General features: G+C 35.8%; 1 protein-coding gene across 6 annotated transcripts in view; it reads left to right on the plus strand.

The window, feature by feature from the left end:
• nalcn (sodium leak channel, non-selective) overlaps positions 1-22,431 on the plus strand; it is a 158,016-nt gene that overhangs the window by 72,141 nt on the left and 63,444 nt on the right. For all 6 annotated transcript variants that reach the window (XM_015363454.2, XM_006638901.3, XM_015363458.2 and 3 more), the window contains 3 exons: positions 11,431-11,562; positions 13,495-13,662; positions 21,252-21,443. In XM_015363454.2, the coding sequence (XP_015218940.2) occupies positions 11,431-11,562; positions 13,495-13,662; positions 21,252-21,443 (492 nt within the window). The remainder of the gene's footprint in view (positions 1-11,430; positions 11,563-13,494; positions 13,663-21,251; positions 21,444-22,431) is intronic.

Genomic DNA, 22,431 nt, shown 5'->3' on the forward strand with positions numbered 1-22,431 from the left:
AAAGGTTAATGTTGCATAATTTCTCCCGGAGTGTTTTATATGAGCTTCAAGAGTTCACACTTGAGCGTCCTGTTGAGATTTATGTGCGCTTCCGCGATATTTTCCGAACAGATGGTTTTAAATGTATTTGCATAATGTCCACACACGTGGCACCCGTCCCATTTACCTCGAAAGGTTTGGAGCTTTCCAACACCTCATGTGGATCAGTCTCCCAATTGCTTGATAAAATCCTCCTTCTGTTTCTCAGATCCTCCTGCTGCCTGTGTCTTCCTCACTCTAATAGTTCAGTTCACAGACAGCTTAAGTGCAGTGCTAATAATTTTAGTGTAAATGGGAAAGGCCATTTGTTTCTTTTCAAGACATATTATAAATGGATTTTTCTATTGTTTTCTCTTTGAAGATGACCTTGTCTTTCCAGTGGTTATTCCTTTTTAAAGTGCTCCCAATGATGCTCTTTGGCTATAACGTACTTCATCAAAGAACGTTTTTTAGAGCTCACAAAATCAATGTTTACATGTACTATATGCTGTAGATTAATTGTGCCACAAGCATGATTTGCAGTGCCTGCTACTCCTTTGTTCTCCCTTTTACTGCACTATCTGATGAAACAGCCTTGATTGCTTTTGGACCCTGCAGTTTAGCTCCTGGTGGTCTTAGGCTTTTGCCCGCGACAATGAATCCCATTACACTGAGTCTCTCCATATCTGTAGGCTCTCTAGCAATGTTACATTACTTGCATGGTAGACCGGTTTTACTGGTATTGTTTCATGCTAATGACAGCTTCTCCATAGTCTCTTCGATTCGCAGAAAAAGGGGTTTCAAGGAAACTGTAACAGAGGTCCCCCACATTATTTATCAATCATGTTTTTAAGTACAAAAAAACAAAAAATCGTTCTCTTAAAAATAACATTAATTTTCACATTCCTTGATGGAAACTAAGCTTCATTCGCTATATGTTACTAGCATGTAATGACACATGATTTGAACTAAGCTTGTGTTGATGAAGGAGAAAAAAAACATGCGCATGGTTTATGAATTTACTGCAAGTCCTGTACACCTGCCTACAGTAAGTGTTCAGTACCTGGAATGTTCACAAAGCAAAAGTATTGGAAACAGAAAGGAACCTGTACTGCTAGATCAGCATGTCTTATGTTGACTGTAGACATTGATTAACCTGCTTGTCCCATGAGAGATGAGTAAACGTTCGGAAATATAACAGATCCAAGAATAATTCCAGAGAATAATGACAAGAATGAAAGTTTGTATTATGGATACCCCATACCATTATTACATTTTCAACAAAACAATATTGCTCCTTTCCAAAGACCCCAGCAAATAATTTGGTATTTCCTGTACATACTGTACATGTCCTCTGCCACCGATCAAAAGAAAGAATGAGGATTTATCAGAAAACATATCCCTTTACTAGGATCCCATAGAGTCAGTCTTCATGTCCAAACTGGTCATGGTGTAGGGTGACACTGAATCACTATTGTAGGGGTGCCTGCATAGAGGTAACTCTGATGATTGTAGCAAGATATTAATATCTAATATCTAGTATCAGAGTATTCACATACTGTAGTTATTGCTAAATGATTCTCGATTGGATTTTTACTGATGGTTTCCATTTCTTGGTAGCACTTTGGTGTTTCTTGTCACTCAATTCTTCTAAAGTTTAACCCTGGCAAATGGATGAGTCTTGGATGCCCATAGCATTCCAAGAGCATACTTTACCTTTCTCTTCCTGCGTGTGATTAAACCCAGTGAACCTACTGTGTGCTCGTTTTTAAGCATGTACTGTAAGCCTCTCCTTTGCCTTCAAGTAGAGACTTAAAATGCAGTTCCAATTATGTGAATGTTGTCACCGTTTTTATTGTTTCATGCACGAAAGGAAGTGAAGAAAGCATTAGAGCACCATGCATAAAAAGAGACTTTACATAATATAATTTTAAATCAGGTAAATAGCATAGATTAGACATTAAAATATAAATTCATTTTTTGTGTCTTTGTCTACAATAACTGTCTAAAGTATTCACCCCTTGGATATTTTCACATTTTGTTGTGTTACGTTATGGAATCATAATACTGTGTATTTAATTGGAATTTGATTTTGCCATGGATTAACAGAAAACACTGTATAATGTCAAGGTGAAAATAAAATTCTACAGCTGCATGTTGTGAATTTTATCATGAGGCCAAACATAAAGACAGTTGTACTGTAATTGAGCTTGGTTCATCGTGATATCTGACATGGGTTCTTGAGTCGTCATTTTTGTGAAGTTGCTGAGTGTTGCATGGATGGCTTTTTTAGCTTTGACCTTTCATACCATCCCTGCTGTGTTTAAAGAGAGACAAGATGTTCCTTGTGTTTTCAGCTAGTGAGTCATGTAGTTCACTTTTTCAACATCATCAGGCCAGAAATCCTTTATGAAAATATAGAATCTAGAGGATAAATAGCCACACATACCGTAGGAAATTGTTTTAATTTTGATAACAAAATTGAATTTCTTTAAAATTAAATGGAATGACCATGCTCTTGGGGAATTATTTTTCATTATTACATAGGTTCATGTCACTTCTTAACACGTGTGCATGGGTTCATTTATTTTCATTTCAGCGATAGCAGTTTGGCTTGCAATATACATAATAAAAGTATTTTTAGAGGTTGTTGTATTTTGACAGGGCTTTTTATGACAACAAGACTTACTAGAGGTTGTCAAAAATGTGGCTTGCTTAAAATCAGTTTTGTTCTACTTTTTAGCAATTTGTAGTCCAGATGTTTGAATATGTGTTTCCAAGATCAAAAGCTTTTATACATTGTACAGTATCTGCTTAGCCTTAATTTCAGAACTGGCATGACCACTAAATTCTCATTTAATCATTTTCAACTAGGTTCACAGATATCGTATTGTAATGAAGTAAAGGTGTACACTTGTTTTTCAAATAAATGTAAAGTACTGTAGAACTATGGCAATAGTTGCTTATCCTTCAGCATTTTTATTTATTTAATCAAATACAGTAGTTTGTTGGTATTAGGATTGTTGACAGATGATTTTTATTGTCTAGTCTTATCCTGAGAGCTGTGTACCCTTCACATAATTTGTAAAAGAAACTGCAGTTTGATGCTGTGTGAATAATGATAGAATAAGACTACCTCATTAGCAGCTCAGAGCACTTTGGTCTTGTGTGAGACTTGATAACTTTTTAATATATTGAAACTTAATTTTAATGAACACATTTCAAATACTTAACACTTTCAGAGATTGTTTTAATAAAGATAAGTCTTTTGTCCACCATGATATTTTTAATTTTCTTCATGTCACAGCAGGTTTCAAATTCCATGTTTTGCTCTAAATACTGTACATATTTTTAATGTGACCTAAAATGTCATATTTCCTCACAACTGACACCTCTTCATGTCTTCCTTTGTATTATTGATATTGGTTCTTTTCAATTGAAGTCTCCTGAATTTTAATTACGAGATGCTTTGAGGCAAAATTAACATGGCTTTCGAAACTGTGTGCCAGCTGTCCCTGTATTAACCTTTTTACAACTCTTCTGAAATATTCTCGATAATGCATTACATGTAATATCCTTTAGGAAGACTAAATCAATTTATGAGTCTTTTATTTTTATCTTCTGTGAGATAATAAGAGATTAAATTCATGCTTTTATAGATTACAAAAGGTAACAGACTAATGAATTATAGTACCTAGCATTACCATTAATCTAATGACTTACATTGTATGGTAATAAATATGTTGTATAATATTGGTGCTGGTGTTTATGCACCAGAATTACAATGTGGATTCTTGCTTCTTTTTTAATTATACACGCAGTATATACAGTATTATACAGTATTTAATGTCGAAAATAAAATCTTGGCTTGCTGTAGATTCTGTTTACCTCTCTGAGTTTACTTCCCAGTTAATAATGTCATGTGGCCTCTATGCTTCAGCAGCATCTTCCAAATTGCTTTTTTTCAAATGCTGTGCTTAGAAATTGGTAATTTCATATTATAGTATTAAATATTACATACTGTAATGTTTCCATTGCACCCTCATTCTAATATCCCAGATAAACATTACTGGGATAATGCAGTTTTGTTCATATGCTTCACATTAGCCTACACTGTGGCCAGTGCAGTATGCTAATATCAGGCTAATATGGAATTTCATATACAGTATATTTGAGATTATGGAGACAAACCGTCTCTCAAAGCCTTTGGCTCCACTTTAAATTCACTTATTTTTTATCTCTCACTATATTTTCATAAACTATGTTAAATCACATGTATTTTTTTCATTGTTAAAGACCTTTATCTCAACAAAAACATACAGTATATACAAAAGAGCAGCTTTTATCTACTAGAGAATTGCTGTATCTAATTATCCTTGTAATTGGTCTTTGCCATTGAAAACAGATCATTCTCACCAGCCATCATCAAAGTCCAACCAAACCAACTTACTGCCATTGTTGGCTCAGCGCTTGCTGGTCAGTGCTTGCTTGTCTGATTGTACACCGCGGAATGCAAGCAGAGAGGTGAGCTGCATGACAAACAGCGGAGGCAAGATCCTTTCAACAGAAATGTCTTAACTTACCAAAATACTTTAATGTTTTATGTTGTTCATGATTTAAGTGTTAATTTAAGGACATGAAGTTTGAGAGTGCTTTAGGTTTCTCAAATGTGTCTTGGCTTTATCACACATCACTATAAATTTCATAAAATATTAAAATAATATTTTAATTAATTAATTTTCATAGTAAATTATTTAATATTGGTTAAATATGTTTATTAACATGCTGAATATTATGTACACATTAAGGTGAATTTGTGAAGTGAGATTTGTGACTGCCCATCAAATATATTATTTAAATTATGTTAAATTAATTGCAATTAAAATAGTATATTTTGGATACTCTGCCATAGTGTATGTGTAAACTGATTGTACTTTGAAATGAAAATAATATTCTGAGCATTAAAAAGAAACGTATCAGTCTTTGTAAATACATTCTTAGAAAAACAAAGTATAGGGATATTGATTAAATGTTTTTGGTGTCATTTTGATTAATTGATCATTTATGCTCAATACTCTAGTGCCTTTGCTCCCTGAACACTAAATCACCTCTTCAGAGAGATGATTGGGCTCAAGTGATGAGGTAATTTAACCTATTGAATGGCAAGCCTGGTGAATAGAAAGAAAAAATGCAGAAAGGAACCAATATACCTTGCTCCTCAAGACAAGAATGTATTTGTGCCACTAGTATGCTGGAGGATGGACAAAGTTGCTCGTCATCCAGGGTGCTCACAGCCAAATGCAGTCCATCAACTATAGGCTGCAGTCATGGCATCTTTCCATCATCATTGGGGTGAATCAGGTGTGATGGCCTGGGCAAGAGGCACTATAAAACTCCACTTGTCATGATTGGCATCCTGCCTGCACAGAGCTGTATTGATCAAGTCCTGGGACCGCACCTCTGTCGCTTTATATAATGACAACTTTCCAGCAGGACAACACTTGTCCTCATGCTGTACATGTAAAGATGAAGTTTTTTAAGATAAGAATGCCACAGTTATGAATGCCTTATTCATCAGTCTTGAGCACCATTAGACATTTGGTGAATAAACTGGGACAATGTCTGGCAAACAGGTACATGTTTGTCCAGGAATTGTAAGGGGAATGGGACAGAATACAACAACAACAAATACAGCCTAGTCCAAAGCATGCAGTACATCACAGATAATGGCTAATATTGCTTCCAACAAGAGTGGCGTTTTGGTAGATCAACAATGTTAATGACAAATGTTAATCAATATAATGAATGTACCATTCAATACAATATCAGTGCACCTGCTACAAAACAGGCTGTCCTTTCCCACTAACACTGTGAAGTTTTTGCGTTTGTAAGTAATATACTGTATAGGCTATCATACCTGAAAATATAGAGAAAATAAGGAAATAACATATACTGTATGTGTTATACCCTCACACCTGAAGAACGTTGTGTTTTCTTTCTTCTCTTTTCAGCATGGAATAAACCTATTACTTGTTCATACATACAGTATGTTATGTACAGGTATATACATATTTGGAAAGCTTATTGTTTTAAAATGTTGATATAAATTATATTAAATAAACTGATATTAAATTAACTCATTTAAAATACACAATAGTTCATTAGTATCATGGGATACTAAAATTATTAAGTTTTGGCACTCATTACCTGTAATTCAAATGTCGTTTAAACTTTCACACTCAGAGAAACTGAACATCACAATAGGTAAAGAACTGTATGAGAGTCCAAATTAGGAACTGGGAGTTATTATGTTGTTGTTGAGAGCCATACTTCAGTACATGATATGTACATCACCTAAGCAGAGTATTCGGCTAGTTCTTTAAAGAAATTTGCTGCCAAGAAGTTTTCACTTTGTATGCTTTCCTGTATGAAGTTTTGTGTGGTTGTCAATGATATCAAGGATGGACATTCATTTTCTATAAAAGCAGTCTTCCATAAATATACTTATGATTGTCATAATCAAATATACTGCAAAGATTGGAAACAATTATGTAGTATTACTTTTTTTTACCAAATGATTTCTCAAAGAAGGCCCAAGGCGAAGGTTCTTTAATTACAAGGGCTCATATTACAGCACTGGATTTAAAATTGGTTAAAATTTTATTGTTAAGTCCCTTCTTGGTACAGTATGTTGTGATTAATAGGTCCTACAGTATAATGAAGCTGTGCGAAGATTCAAATGTAAGCTTAAATAAAATATTTCATTGCAAAGTCTGAGTCCTATGATCTCTCTTCTCTCAAAAAATAAAAATCATGGGAGAAAACAAGCAAATGACAGCAGTTAGAATCAGTATCTTTCTCATCCAAGTACTGTGAAAATAGGTTATGTTGAGAAAAAAGTCTTATAAATAAAGAAACTGCACCAAATTCTCAATGCCATCTTTGTTGAAATGTAACAGCTTGTGGCATAGTTATTTAAAGTACGAATGGTTTAAATAAAGAAAACATCTAAGAAAAATCTAAGAACATTTATCATTGGAAATGCTGCAAGCGATTTGACCATCATGCTCCAGGTGCATAATTCCCTCAATTAGCTGAACCAAGCATATTGGGGGGGAAGACAGCAATTATAGTTGGTAGCAAGTCTTCAGTGTTTCTAAAACTGGCCTTAGGGGCTTTTCTCAGTGATCCTTTCAGTTAGCCTGGTTATGCTGTTTGCATTGGAAGTCTTCAGAGATATTTAGCATTGTTTGTAACCTTGCCAGATGCTTGCTTTTCAAACCAGTCAGCAGAAAACCAAGTGCAGACGATGTACAGTATAAGAGCACTGTAATCCGGAATCCATCCATCACTTGGCGGATGGTAATGGTGTCTCTGGAGAACGGCAAATCACCTTTAATCTCTTTATCTCCCTGTGCAGTTACCCCTTGTCTAATGTCCTCACTGATCGCATACAGCTCAGACCATTCTCCTGTCTAGAAAAAGCAGTTAACTTATCATTGATGAAAATGAATGCTTTGGTTTTTACGACGGCATGCCTAAGTGTAGTAAGATGTAAGATGTGCCATGCCTTAGAGTAGCGTAATGATGCAGATGTATCGTTAAGTAACTTGTACTTGAAAAGTGATCAATTTTCGCTGAAAGGAGACAACATGTCATGACCCTCATAAACTTTGCAGGGGCATGTTTAACCTATTGAAACACAGATGATTTAAGATATCCTTTTTACTATTATTATTTCTGCAAGTGCACACAGAACAGATGCTATGAAAATCACTAGAAACGTAAAACCTGTCTTAATAAGACACAGCTCTTACCATAAGGCACCTTTTCCTAGCTGAATGTGAAGCATGGTTTAAGAAAATTTATGCCATTCATAGTGACCACTGATTATTAAGGAATGAACATACAGTAAATTAAAAATTGTAAACTTCTGTATGTGAAAGTACTTTTAAAACTGAGAACAGAAGAGGTTTGTGGGGGTATGGAATAAACTACCCAGACAGGTTGGTTAAGCTAGCTTCTTTGGAGAAATGACTGGAAGAAATCCTTGCATCAGTCAGCTAATAACTGCCAAATGGACTAGATGGGCCGAATGGCCTATTCACATTTGCAACTTTACATACTATATGTTCTTAAGTGTGGCACAGAAGGTCCCATACGTCCTATATAGCCCCTATTTCTGAAGTCCCCCTGACTTGTACTGCTTTCGGCAAAACTATTCAAGTAATGTAATCAAAAACACAGTTCAGTTTTTCATTCTGCAGAGTTAAAACTACTGTATATTGAATATGAATGCAAGGTATTTGTCCAGTCATATTTGAAACATATTTGTTTTGACGTGTACTGTCAAATATGGTTTACATGCTCTCTGCCTCCACCAGTGACTATTCAACCTCCCCCTCATCCTCCTCTTCCTGGAGCTCTTTCTAAGCAATTGTTCTCTGGGGATTAAAAACAAACAGTAAAGATCAACCAAAACATTCTGTTGTAAAATAGACAACTCAAGCAGAAAGGACATTAAAGGAATAAGCATAATTTTCCATAAATTTGCCTTGAAGATCACCAGCAAAATCAAGTTGCCACTTAAAATCCAGTTTTACAGTCATGAAAAAGGCCTCACATGCTAGAAACAAGCAAAAAAAAAAACTGAAGTTGAAAGATTCATAAGACCAACCCTGTAGGATGTTTCAAACTTAGTCTATATCTGGTGAGGATGTCTTCTCGTGACGAAACTAGTAGCATATGTGTTTCTTTAACACTGCCCAGACGATGTTTCCTTTCAGCCTCTTACTAATCCTTGTTCCTTGTTCATTGATAATGGTGACTTTTCACTGTTTCAAGGAATGTCTTCATGATCAGCAAAGCATGCACAACTGTCTCGTGTACTGGTGTTCCAGATTTTTCTCAGTTGTTACTGTATTCTATTTCAATTTAATCTAATAAGCATCTGATTTTGATCTTTACTGCATATTCTTTATATTCTGTCATTTATCCAGAAGGTGGAATTCTATTGTCTGTGTCTTTGTCTGCAGTGAGCTTTAGTAATAAATCCTAAAACATAAGAGATTAAATGTGCCTACCGAGCACGGTGAATGACATAGGGCTGATTTAATGCTCAATTTAATCATCTGTGATGACAGTTAAGCTCTAAAACTGTATAAGGCAAACACAACACGCTCCCTTATGTACAATATTATTCTTATTTGTTTCACAGTCATTTTAATTTCATTTTCTCTGTTCTCAAACGTAAAGTCATGTTTTCAAAAAATTCTTAAATACTTTCTTCAATAGAGGGAAATAAAGTATAATACAAAAAGTCTGGTGCTAATGGTTTTGATCTAGTCATGACCTATTTAATGGAATACTGTTAAATTCCATAATTTCCAAATACAAGGAATGTGGTCAATATGTTTATAATAATTAGTTATTTAATTTTATTTTATAATTATATTGTAAATATTATAATAGTTATATGCATATGTACTTTAAATATTTTATTAAGAATAATTCTGTGCCCTGGCTGAATAGGCAGCTCAGTGAAATCCTTTGGTCATCTATTGAAGAGAGGCTTACTGTGAGTCAATATCCTGTTTGTTAAATAGAGCAGGTTTGACCTGGAGATAAAGGGCGTGTGACAACACCAAAAGGCAGAGCAGGACACAAATCTTGCTTCTGGAATCTTGGCCCCATGCATCCTACAGGACCTGACTCACTCAGCAAGCTGGTGTTTATACAGTACCAAGGGCTCAGAAGTGTTGTACGGAAACAGAACCTGCTGTGTGGGGCTTTCATCTCAAACAATTTATACAAGTATGTTAGATTTCCTTTAGTACGGAAAATAAAGTTTTAAAACGTGATAGAATAATTTTTTCACACCAGGTTCCCTTATTTTTACATGAAGAATACCTGGCCTAGTCACAGTTAGCTCAACAAGAGCATGCACACAGAATGGGATCCTCACAGCGCAAAGCAGAGCAAAGCAGACCCCAGGGGATGTTCCTCCTCTCCTCCTGCAAAGCAACTGCAGTGCAGCAGGGTTTCCTGGCAGCGGTGGACACTGACACTGCTCACCTGCGGGTGCTTGATTTGATTAAGACCCAGAGATAACAGCAGGTCAGCGTGTGACTTTGATCCCAGATTGCAACAGAAATTCATAGGTGACTTTTACGAAGTGGAGACTAGCATTATCATGTTAAAAGATTAAGGGATTACATTGATGCTGGTGCTGCTGTAACAATATGTGGAGCACAAGACAAAATGCATTGCAGTGAAGTTCCCACTGGTGACATCAAGCCACCACCTACACCATTATGCTTGTTCCCTTACACAGATCCAAAACCAGAGTATTATTATTAGTTTGCTTAGCAGATTTTGTTACATGGAAATGTTGACTTATGACTGTACCATTGCTTGGTCACTCCTCACTGTATTCAGGGACTGGGCCATCAGTGATGTATGATTGTATTAGAGGCTGTAGTTTCTGCTGTGTAAAAAGAATGCCTCTGATTTTTTTCTCCAAATCCTTTTACGGTCTCTGGCTGTCTGACTCTGGGTTAACCTGCGTACCTCAGCCATTCCTAGTATCATGCTCAAACGGGTGAAAGTGTTGCAGTGGGCAGAAGAGGAGAAAGTATTCCATATAAGTCAAAAGAATTAAGGATTCTGAGACGTTGCACTGCTTGTCAATCGGAAATACTGAAACCTATGCATGACTTCTTTTAAGCATTGATTTAAAAGCTCAGCAGAAATGTTTACATCTAACTGATCTCAAGCTGAACAGGAATTTCCACAGAAAATGCACAAACGTAACAAAAGTGAGAACGAAAAAAAATGTACTTCTAGATGGCTAAACTTTGCTTTTATTGATTAAAAGGACTGATTAATTTTGGGGTGAGCCAGCTGATAAGATACATATTTCATTTTGCAGGTTATGACGATAAAGAACATTTAGTATTCAATAGTCTTCTCAAAATAGCTGTTTTCTTCATCTCACTGCACTCATCAATGTACAAAATCCATAAGCTCAAGCACAGCCTTAAATTCACTGCTGGGGAGCAGCACTGTGGGCCATGAATTACCTGGGAAGACACAATAACATGAACTGGACTCAAGTGTCCAGTTCTGATGTGCCAATTCGATGCCTTCAGAGTAGCTAGTGGAACCAGTGTATATTTTCTATATTTCCTGTTTTTTGTCTGTTTCTTTTGTTATTGCTTTTTTGACATTAGTTTAACCTGTCTGAGCAGGTGCCACTCATACCCTCTATGTCCCTAATGATTACCTTTCTGAAAGGGTTAGCGTGCTGTACTTAGACGTCAATGTTGCATTCTAACTGTACTTCTGTATTTTAGCAAGTTGGATCTTTTGTGAGTTAAATGTTTGATTGCTGTTGTGTTTGTGTCTTCACAGAAAATGATGCGCTCCTCCGTGTTCCACATGTTCATTCTCAGTATGGTGGCTGTGGATGTGATTGTTGCAGCCAGTAACTACTATAAAGGAGAGAATCATCGGCGGTATTATGATGAGTTCTATCTGGCTGAGGTAAGAGTGAGGTAAAAGTATTTCAAACCTACTAGGAATAATAGAAATGGCTACAGCCCATATCTGTTTTTGTGTGTCTCCAAACTCCACATTCACATTCTCTAACCAATAGTGATTATTCATAAACTGGTTCTGATCATGGCCATTAAAAAGACATTTAAAGAACCCATTCTTTGTGCAGTGTACAAATTATATTAAGAAAGAAATTAAAAGAATTCAGCATTACCAACATGTTTTTAAGCCACATGTAATTTTGATTTGCAAGTACAGCCTAATTGCTGTAGGTTTAATTAAAGAAATTTAAATATTTTTTAATTGCCTTATTTTAAAATTGTTGTTTCATGTCTGTTTACAAGCTACTCGATTTTAATATTCCTTTACAAAACACCTCCCTGTATGATGATTCGTGTGTGTCCATTTGAGTCTAACTGTGTTATGGCCAATTAAAGTATACCTTTCACAGTAGGGTTTATTTAAATTTGCTACTTACTGTAGCATTAATGTAAAAAAAATGTAATGATTCTACATGTGAAAATGTGGCCTTAATCTCGGGCATAAATTTAAAGGGTTCCTTGTTTTACCTGATAATGAACCTTTTACCCAAGAATAAGATAAGGGTGTAATGTGTTACATCTTGAGTCCTGGAAGTTTCAGAGGAAAAATGAAAGATGACATTGTTGCAACTGTGGGAGGGGCCATGTGATTCTATGTAAGCCAAAGGTGAAAAGGTACAGATGGCTGGATACGTTTATTTTATTTGTATTAAAGTTTTTAATGGAACCACAAATAAGAAAGAACTTCAATGCAGTTTTATAAATAACATTGTCATTTCTTGTATCCAAATGTTTCATTTTACAGCAGCAATCTAAAAACAGTTAATTGCAGTTATAGGAAATTACAGTATTACTCTATTTTTAATGTTTACATTATACAGTTGTACACTCAATTTCATATTTAATTTATTTAGTTTTTAGTGTACATTCTTACAGAAAACATACATAAATAGAAGTCAAATGGCTATTAACATCATTTATTATATGTTTTTACCTCTATATAAAAATGCAGTTTACAAAAGAAAAAAGAGGAAAATACTGTATGCAGGAACGATAGGAATGCAGTTCTCTTTAAAGTACACATTTTTTCTTGTTATTTTCTAAATCATACCTTATACAGTGTGTGATGTTAAGAAACAGGGATTACTTTTGATTAACATCACTGAAGGCACAGATAACCCACATGATCAGATTTCCATATTTAAAATCATTCTATCATTTGCATTTTTCCCCTTGCTGTTCCCATAATTTTCTGGTTGCAAAATCAGTATTCTGCTTGTGCACAAGGCACAAAGACAGCTAGAAGTCTGGAGACTCCTTGCCTGTTTGCAGCTGAATTCAGAAGATAAGCTGTGTAAGCAATCGTGAATTATTTGCAAAGTGTTCAGGATCCATATCATATTTTATTAATTTATTTAGTTATTCATTTAAATTTGCAAATATGTCAGAGGGAGATAAAATGTTTTTTTCTAGATCTTACTCCCAAATAAAATTAAAATTTAGCATTTTTGTGTTCTTTTTCAGTCAGTCTTTTATAGATATACAGTATATATTCATCCCAATCCATTGTGTTACAAATCCTTCCTTTAAGTTGCAATTTATCTTTAAAAAGATATCTATTCAGTTGTCTGTGTACTACTGCAGATTCTATTACAGGTAAAATAATATCATGTGTTTTACCACATGGATATGAATGTGAATATTATATTAATATTTTTGCTTCCAAAAAATATCTAAGCAAATTTAAGCACAACTCAGCACAACAAATCAAAAAACAATTTTTGATTTGTAAAAGGTTTCTTTGAAGCCACTAAGGGGTATCGCTATCCTTGGATAGAAAAGAACATGACGCTTTGTCTTCTGCTGTTTTTTCCTGCAGGTAGCCTTCACTGTTCTGTTTGATTTAGAGGCTCTGCTGAAGATCTGGTGTTTGGGGTTCACAGGCTACATCAGCTCTTCCCTTCACAAATTTGAGTCGCTGTTGGTTGTGGGCACAACACTGCATATCTATCCTGATCTGTATCACTCACAGTTCACCTACTTTCAGGTAATAATATCTGCAGAGTCTACCATCACAGCAGCAGGTGAAATATCTTTTTTCATAGACATTATATGCCCAGAATACGGGTGTATTCTGAGAACTGTAATACTGTAATAAAATACTGCTCCCCAGAATTTCAGCAACTTATGTTATTGTATTTAAAGTCCTTAAATACTTTTATTATTTTTAATTTGAAACATTCCCCAATCCAATTTTAATCATGCATATTTCTATGTAAATACTGATCATAGAAGGACCCCTTTAAAAAAAGGTGAAAATGCTCTTATTTCTGAGGAACCTGATCTATCTTGATGGAAAAGCACAGCAGATACATTATTTACTCTAAAGCAATAGTAATCCTTGATTCCTTGAACCACATTTAAATGTATCCTTGTATATAATGTCTCCTAAATCATCATGGTCATTATTAAATTCTTATATCTGTTACACTTGTTTTCATTTTTTTAAAACTTTTTTTTAAGGTGAACCAGAAGAAAATACTGCCTATTTCCCAAACATGGATTTCTTTGTTTACAAGAAATGAATGAAAAAGAAATAAATGAAAGAGTTCACTTTCAGCTTCTCATATTATCGTCAAGAAACTATGGACATGTTGCGGGCATAGTCACTGATAAGTAATTTAGGCTAGTTTAGTCCCACCAGAAGATAGGAAAGCAAAAGTGTAGTTTGCAGTTTGCTCTGAGGTACAGTACATTGCAGAACAGCTGTGAGATTTTATCTTCTGTCTCCTGCTGCTGCAAAAGCCAGATACTGTATCTGTCTGGGTGAAACAGCGCAATGGTTCTTGGATAGGAGGTTATGTCTATGATGCTTCATTGTTGTGTTTGATTTTTGTCTTGTAAGAAAATGTGTTATGAATAAATGTTCAGCTGTTTCAAGTTAGGTAGTTGATTTTGTGTCTTTTTCGTGAAATGTAGATGAAAAGCCCAAGGGTTCATTTAAGGGCATATCTTTGATGTAATAGTTAGTTCTAAAGGAAATTGATTACTTTATTTAAGAGGGTGAGGGCTGAAATGACATACAGTAAATCATTTTGTAACAAAAAAAATGAAAAGTTGTTATGGACAGGATTGCTTTTCATTTCAGGACCACTTTTTTTTCTTGATAACCTGATCAGGCTTTCCCAAAGAATAAAAAAAATAGCAGAGAATTAATATTTAACAGACTGCTGTTACTGTATGTTGGTATTAAGTATACAGTTATCTGGAGATTCTAGGAATTTCCTAGGTTTTGTTTTTGAAAATGATACTAGGCCAGTCTTTGGTTTTAAAACAATCTCATAATATCATAGGCAGTGCTGGGCTAAAGGTTTGTAAAGTGCTGGTTTGCAGAATAAAAAGAAAAAATACTAGAGGTAGTTGCCTACTATAATTTATCATCATATAGCAAATGAGGGGAAAAATTAGCATTATCGGCCTGATATTTTGATTAAAATATAATGACTAAGTTTAAAATGCTGTGTCTGTGTAATTATGAAAATAGTATCTAATCAATCTGCTATTGATTTACTTGTTTGCAAGATAAGATAGAAATTTATAGTCAAGCACTGACTCTAGCTGCCTTGCACTGTAAATATTTGTTTATTTTTACCACTTGCGTATTCATTTTATTGGAAAATCTTATACTGATGTTTCCTCATCTATTTAATCAATCAAAGCGACATTTGAAGTATTTAATTGATCAGTGTGAAAAAATAATGTATTGCGTCTTTGATCGTGAGAAAATCTGGGTAAAAAAGCACTTTATCCATTGAGAGCTGACAGCAGAAGGAGTAGTAATCATGACAGCTGTTGCTAACAGGAGGCTATACTAATGGGTCATAATAGCAGAGAAGCGTCATTGATAAGGCAGCTTTTATTTTTCTTCCAGTGTGTGTGAATCAGGGTTAAAACATTATACAACCTGTTGAAAAAAAGGCAATAGCATTTTGCCATTGTTATACTGTATCCTTTATTCCTGCAAAGATACGATTTGATCCAAAATTTATACCAAAGTTATGCACAGTATGCGCTTCAGGCTCATTGTTCAAAAAATAATTTATCTCTTGCTGGATTATCTAAAATATAAGTGAACAACAAAGAAGCACAAATCTAACAGACACTGTCATCATCATTTTTCCCTTCCCTTTCTTCTTTAAAATTCATTTAAATTTGTAAAGTTCCTTTCTGACATGCCTACTTGAAGACAACATCAGAATGTATAGTCAATTCTTCTTTTTTGTTATATTTAATGTAAGATAAAATAGCAGCTGCTTGCTGCGATGAATGGAGTTATGACAAAAGAAGTCTGAATGTTAGTTAAACCATCTTACTGTAAATCAGTTTAAACTGCAGACATGGTATGACATTGTAACAACAACTGGTAACTAGTCTCACTATGAGTCCGATTTCTAAGCACAAAAACTGTCCTCACCACACCACTAGTCTAAGAGACTGAACTGGTCTGATCTACTTTGAGATTAGACTCCTCCTCCTATATTTTTTTATGTTTGATTACAGAAACCTAATTAAAAAACGATGCTTAAGATCCCTCTCTTGCTAACTTCTGGGAATACCTGCATACAGATTATAGCTTGTCTCTGTGCCACCCCCTGGTGGCTTTAGACTGACATGGACAGCTCAGAGAGGCAGCTGTTCCATTAGATAAGATCACTTTATTGGCCATATACAGTTTCTTGTATTAGGAATTTGTCTTTTTTCGCATATCCCAACTTGCTCATCATGAGACACACAGACAGGGAGAGAAGCTTTGGGTCAGAGCGCAGGATCAGCCATTTATACGGTGCCCCTGGAGCAGTTGGGGTTAAGGGCCTTGCACAGGGGCCCAACAGAGTAGGATTCCTCTGCCAGCCGCAGGATACGAGCCAGCAACCTTCCAGCCACAGGTGCAGATCCTTACCCACAGAGGCACCGCACCAGTTTATCAGCTGTAACAAAATGTGAAGCTCGCTTGTTCCACACTACCATATCAGTTTGCATACAGAAGTGCCTCCTGTTTTCAGTTTTAAAATGTATTTCCATGTAGTGTCCACTTGTGTTTTCTGGTACTTGTTTCACTCGTCAATTCTGAAGACATCTTCTGGGTTGACTTTAAAAATTTTGGACCAAGTCAAAACCATCAAAAGCAATCAAAGAATTTTTAAGAACCACTGCTATAACAACTTAATTAAGTGTTTAACACTTAATTATTAAAAGTTTAATTTTAATTTTATTAATTCCATGACCTTAAATGACCTTAAATCAAAACCCTAATATTGTTATTATTATATAATATATATTATAATATAATCTCTTTACACAAAATGTACTATGCAGTACATGTATTACAGTAGGTATTGTGGTTATTTTTTTAGGGAATTGCTTTTAACAGTTTTGTAAATGACTTTGCTTACCTAATCATTTTACAAGTTCTGTAGCATTTTCTGAAGCTAATGAGTCCCCAGCCACCTGATTCAATGTAGTTCTTTACCATTATGTACTGACTCATCATTTCTTCTACCTATTTTTGGGGGGGAATGTTCTGCATTATAATACAAAAATCCACTGGGCGTAAAGAGGTACAGTATGTTTTTCTCTATAGTTCCTGAAATTGAATTCTTGGAAGGAATTTACTGTTAATCTCACCAAATCAAATATTATTTGAATTTTTTAACTTGTTAATTTTTTCATTGTTCTGATAAGTTAAAAACAAACATTTTAAGTAGATCAAATATTTGAAAGTGTCATTTTCTAAAGGCTGAATTTGAAGGCACTATCATTTATCTTAAAAGAAGCCAAATCTATAGCCAGAAATTACAAATGATAAATTTGTCAACCATTAGAACTATCATAGAATCAATTTCACCATTATCCAATTATCCATTATCAAGATCACCATTATCACGATGATCTAATTTCAAAACTACTGTAAACCTTTCTCAAATATTTTCTTTACTGTATACTGAAACGCTTGGCTTGGCAGTTAGTTTTTCTTCCTCACACGTCAAGTGTCCTTGGTTTGATTATGAACTGTGTCTCTTCTGTGTGGAGGTTGAATTTTCACCTTGTGTCTGCATGTGTTTTCTCTGGTTTCCTCCCATTTTCTGCATATATGCAGGCTGAAGTAATTGGTTGCTCTACATTGTTCCTGTGTATATTTATGTGTGTTGAGCCACCCTCATCTGAAATTAGGGGTTTTCATGAAAACATGAAAATAAGACAGATATACAGTAAACTGCAAGGGATTATATTCCTTCTATTAACCTGTCTTAAAGTGTCTAACAAATGCAATTAGTGAAATGTATACATGACCTATTATTGTTTAACAGTAACCCATACACTAAGTTTTATTTATTCCAGCATGTTACTGGGCAGGAATAGAAGCCTGAATACAGGCTGTTTTTTTAAATATGCTTGGCATTGTTAAACACACTAGAGAAGCATTAATTCATTGCAGTTTCATTCCAAAAGGTCAGACTTAGCCTATTGTCATCTAATTCAGTAAAAATGCCACACTAGAGACATCTTTCAGAACATGAAAGATTGTTAATCATAATAAGAATGCTTCCTAGTTGGGAAGCACAATTTGAAATGTGTCCAGAATTTTCAATGCACCTAAGGCAGTAATTAGCAGACAGACCACGTATCAGGAGCACAGACAAGTCAGGGATCAAGTGCAGAGCCATGCAGAAAATGAAACACTGTTGCATGGAAGATTGTGTCAAAGTAAGCTCTGAAAAGACATTTTTCTTGGGATTATAAACCTCATGCTGTGTCCTAGTTTAATGGCATCCTGTAAGATCTGAGAAGTGGAAAGTTCCATATAAGTAATGTCAAGACAGGTCAAGATCTAATAATATTAGGGGAAGAAATATTAGGACTTCCAGTGCAATTCCAATACTAAGTTAGATGTGATTTATAAAGGTTTAGATTTATTATTAAATTGTATTATTATTTATTGAAACTTGCAAATAAATATGATTGCGATTTACTTTTTAGATGTAGGTAATGGACTGTAATGTCGTCCAGGGCATGGGATCCCTGAGGGGCGGAGCTTCTTGATAACGACACTGTGTTGCTATGCGACCACAGCTGAAGGCAGTCTTTGCTTTGATAAGACCCAGCTGTGGGAGGTTTAAAAAGGGCAGGTTGGAAATTTTCCTGTTAGGAAAGCATGGCAGGACTTCAGACCTGAGCTAGCCTCAGTCAAGAGAGGTAGTAAAATCAAGAGTGTCCCATTTATGATACACTATAGTGAATGGTAGATTCCTGTCAGTACAGTGAAGTGAGGCAGAAGAACTAGCTGGGTGTGTGATGCCGGTGTGTAAATGTAACCGTCTGGTTACTCACGATGAAGGATGGGAGTGAGAGTGGCTATGCCAAAACAAAGAGAAAGACAGATATTGCCAGAGAGCAGGCTCTGGAAGCAAGCAGGTGTGTGATGTGAGCGAGTTGAGTCGACATTTAAGTAAAAGCCACTTTTAGTTAGTAGTTAAACAGAAGGTTAGTGACTGCTAGTGATTGAAGGTTAGTGAGCAGCAAATGTTGCAGGTTGCAGATTTAACCCAGTGAGGGGGCAGTTGAGAGCAACAGTTCCAGAGGGAATAGGAAGAGGAATAAGAATAATGCACTATTGTCTATACCTCCGTGAGGGACAGCCATCTCGGAGGGGTTTTGGGATTTAGAGAAATCCATTGTATTTAAAGCAACAGCAGTTCTAAGGTAGAGAGAGAATAGGACAGTAGTCCTGTGACAGTGAGAATAACAATCTGGAAAGGACCCTGAGAGTTAAAGCAGACAACCTGTTATAGAAGGAGAAAGAACAAATCTGTCTGAGTAATGTAATGTTCACTGAGAAAGTGGCTTTTAAATGTGAGGGTGATATTGTTGCATTAAAGTGAGTAAGTGTGTGGGACAGAGAGTAGGGTGTGGTAGCGGAGCTCCCTCTCTCTCTGGTAATGCAGAAATCATGGAGGCAGAGAGAGAAAAAAAGGCTTATAGTAGCTGCTGACCTCTGGTGACGGATGAGATCAAATGAATAAGTGTGTGGGACAGAGAGTAGGGTGTAGTAGAAGTGTTCTCACTCTGGTAATGATGAAAAGGGCTCCTTTAGATGCTGACCTCCGTCGATAGAATGAAGTGCAGGGCTCCACTGAAGTATATGCATTGAGTGGGACAGCGTAGTCTGGGCAATGGATATGCTCCAGAAGCTGTGTGAATTAAGTGGGTTATGAGTAAAAGAGAACAAGGAGCAGAAGAGGCTCTGAGAGGGTGCAGGAGTCCAAGAGAAATTGCGACAGCTCTGTGGGAGCAGGGAGGCTTCTAGACAGAACATGAAATATCCAGGTGCAGGGACGACCCACGATGAGTCACAGTCTTGGTTGTTGCCATGTCAGCCCACCAATAAGAAAGCAGTAGAACATTTTCATCCAAATAGGATAGACTGAGTCAAGGGTCTTCCACTGTTTCTTCCAGAAAGGAAGAGAGAATCGGAGGTGAGGTACTGTACATTGAGCCTGGCTCTCCACAAGCGAAGGGCTCAGTAGTACGGTATGAGTGAACCTCAAGATGATCTTGGAGGAGGTAATTGAAAGGACCAAGGCATGAGTAAGAGACTTGTGAGTAGGAGTAAGAGTGTTCTATGAGAACCAATGCGAGAGACAACATGACACTGAGAGAAATGTCAGAAGTGTGACACTCTGAACTTTAGAATCCGCCAGGGCTCAGAGAGTTGAAAGTAGACAAGCTGAAACAGAGTGAGCGTCTGTGCTTAATGTCCTAGTCGCTCCAACAAAGGGTTTGAGTGAGAGCACCACTCTCAGAGGAGAGTGTGTATAAGCCGGGGAAAATATAAAACTATGACAAACGTTAGAGCACAAAGTTCCACAGCAGCCTGTGGATATTGTCTGTTTCTCACCCAAAGTGAAATCTGTGACCTGTGATCACAGTAATTATTCCTAGCATTATTGTCATCATTAACATCACTTTTTTTAACATCACTTACAGTACAAGCCTGGAATCCAGATCTTTTATATTTAAATGTTGCTCATTTGATATCAATTCTGTCTAGCACACCGGTACAGGAATCAGACAGATAAACCTAAGATTGAGTCAAAATGATTCAGAAATTGAGATTGATAGCATTATTTGTTCATGATCAAAATTTTGTTAATGGTTTGTCCAACAAAATTCTTTGTCTGCAAGGCCATATGGTCAGTAAAACCAATCTGAAAAGAGTACACACAGCTTTCATATTTTAAAGTTAAGGAAATCAGTGGTTCTTTTTATGACACTGATCAACTCAATGTTCAATTGTTCCAGGCTATGTTACATATACATTTGTTTACTTGCAAAGAACTGACATTGCCATGCACAGGAGAAGGGCTAGCTCTGCAGTACCATCACCATAATCATGTTTCCATAGTACTGTGTACCAAAATGCACATGGGCATCTATTTACTTACTGTATATCTTGGTATATAATATACAGTATTAGCAATATTGCATGAAGCATTGGCAAACAAATTTTGACAATGGGGATATACCTGTATTCACACAACTCTTTTTTGTTTTGTTTTTGTTTCTAATTCCCAACAGGTTCTGAGAGTAGTACGGCTGATTAAAATCTCCCCAGCTCTGGAAGACTTTGTGTACAAGATTTTTGGCCCTGGAAAAAAACTCGGCAGTTTGGTTGTGTTTACAGCCAGTCTCCTCATTGTGATGTCAGCCATCAGCCTGCAGATGTTCTGTTTTGTGGAAGAGTTGGACCGATTCACAACCTTTCCAAGGGTAAGTGCTGAGCAACCAGGTGTACAGTTCAATCATAGGTTCAGAATTTCAACATTAATTTCTACAATAGCTGTAGTAACAGAAAAACGACACTCGGCTCTTTAGGGAACTATTCTTCACCTTGTATGACAGTAGCATTCAGATGTTTGTTAATTCTAAGGTTAATATCAAACAAATCAGCTCACACACTACCACATTGACAAAAAATATGATTCTATTCTAATGTTAAATCTAATATTTATTCAAATATTAAATCTTTATTCATAGATGCACAAGTATTTGTCAGTTTGTCTAGTTTAAACCATTGATAGGCAACACACAAGGGGAAAAGAACAAATAGTGTGTGACTAATTTGCAAACAGATGTCTGACATGGCACAGAGTTCTTTGATATTAAGTGCTCATGAGAAACTCTCTCATTAACAAAGTCTTTTGATCGCGTCCTGCGAGGGATCCACTGGTCTCTTTGCAAGGTGACTTTAAAAGGTGTCTGTAAACAGATGCTGCATACAGTATTTGCAAATGGAGTAATAACCATTGAGGATAATGATATTTGACCTTTCCCTGTCTTAAAATTCTCTGTGATACCAAATGCTGCCAAGAAAAAGGGAGTGTGACACAGTTAAATACAGTACTTCAGTTGACAGGAAAGAAATCTCAGGTGCAAGTGATTTTATTTGACTTTGTAGCTGATAATGGCCTACCTGTTCAAATCTGTGAGCAATTGGTCTACATTTTTCGAATTGAGATATATTGCAGTTCAAATACTTGCTGGTGTATTAATCTTTGTAACATTTAATGGGAGCTTAGATAGTTTTGCTAAACTCAAACTAACACATTGTTACTTGCTCACCATTGTTTATTGTGGTTGTCTGAATAAAGAAAAATATTTTAGTAGCAGCTTTACAGTTATAATGAAACACTATTTTATTTCTATAACTTTTTATGGTTGAGTAGAAAAAAATAAATGTACTTATACAGTAGCTGAG

Source organism: Lepisosteus oculatus, chromosome 15 (assembly GCF_040954835.1).
Source record: "Lepisosteus oculatus isolate fLepOcu1 chromosome 15, fLepOcu1.hap2, whole genome shotgun sequence".
NCBI classification, from domain to species: domain Eukaryota; kingdom Metazoa; phylum Chordata; class Actinopteri; order Semionotiformes; family Lepisosteidae; genus Lepisosteus; species Lepisosteus oculatus.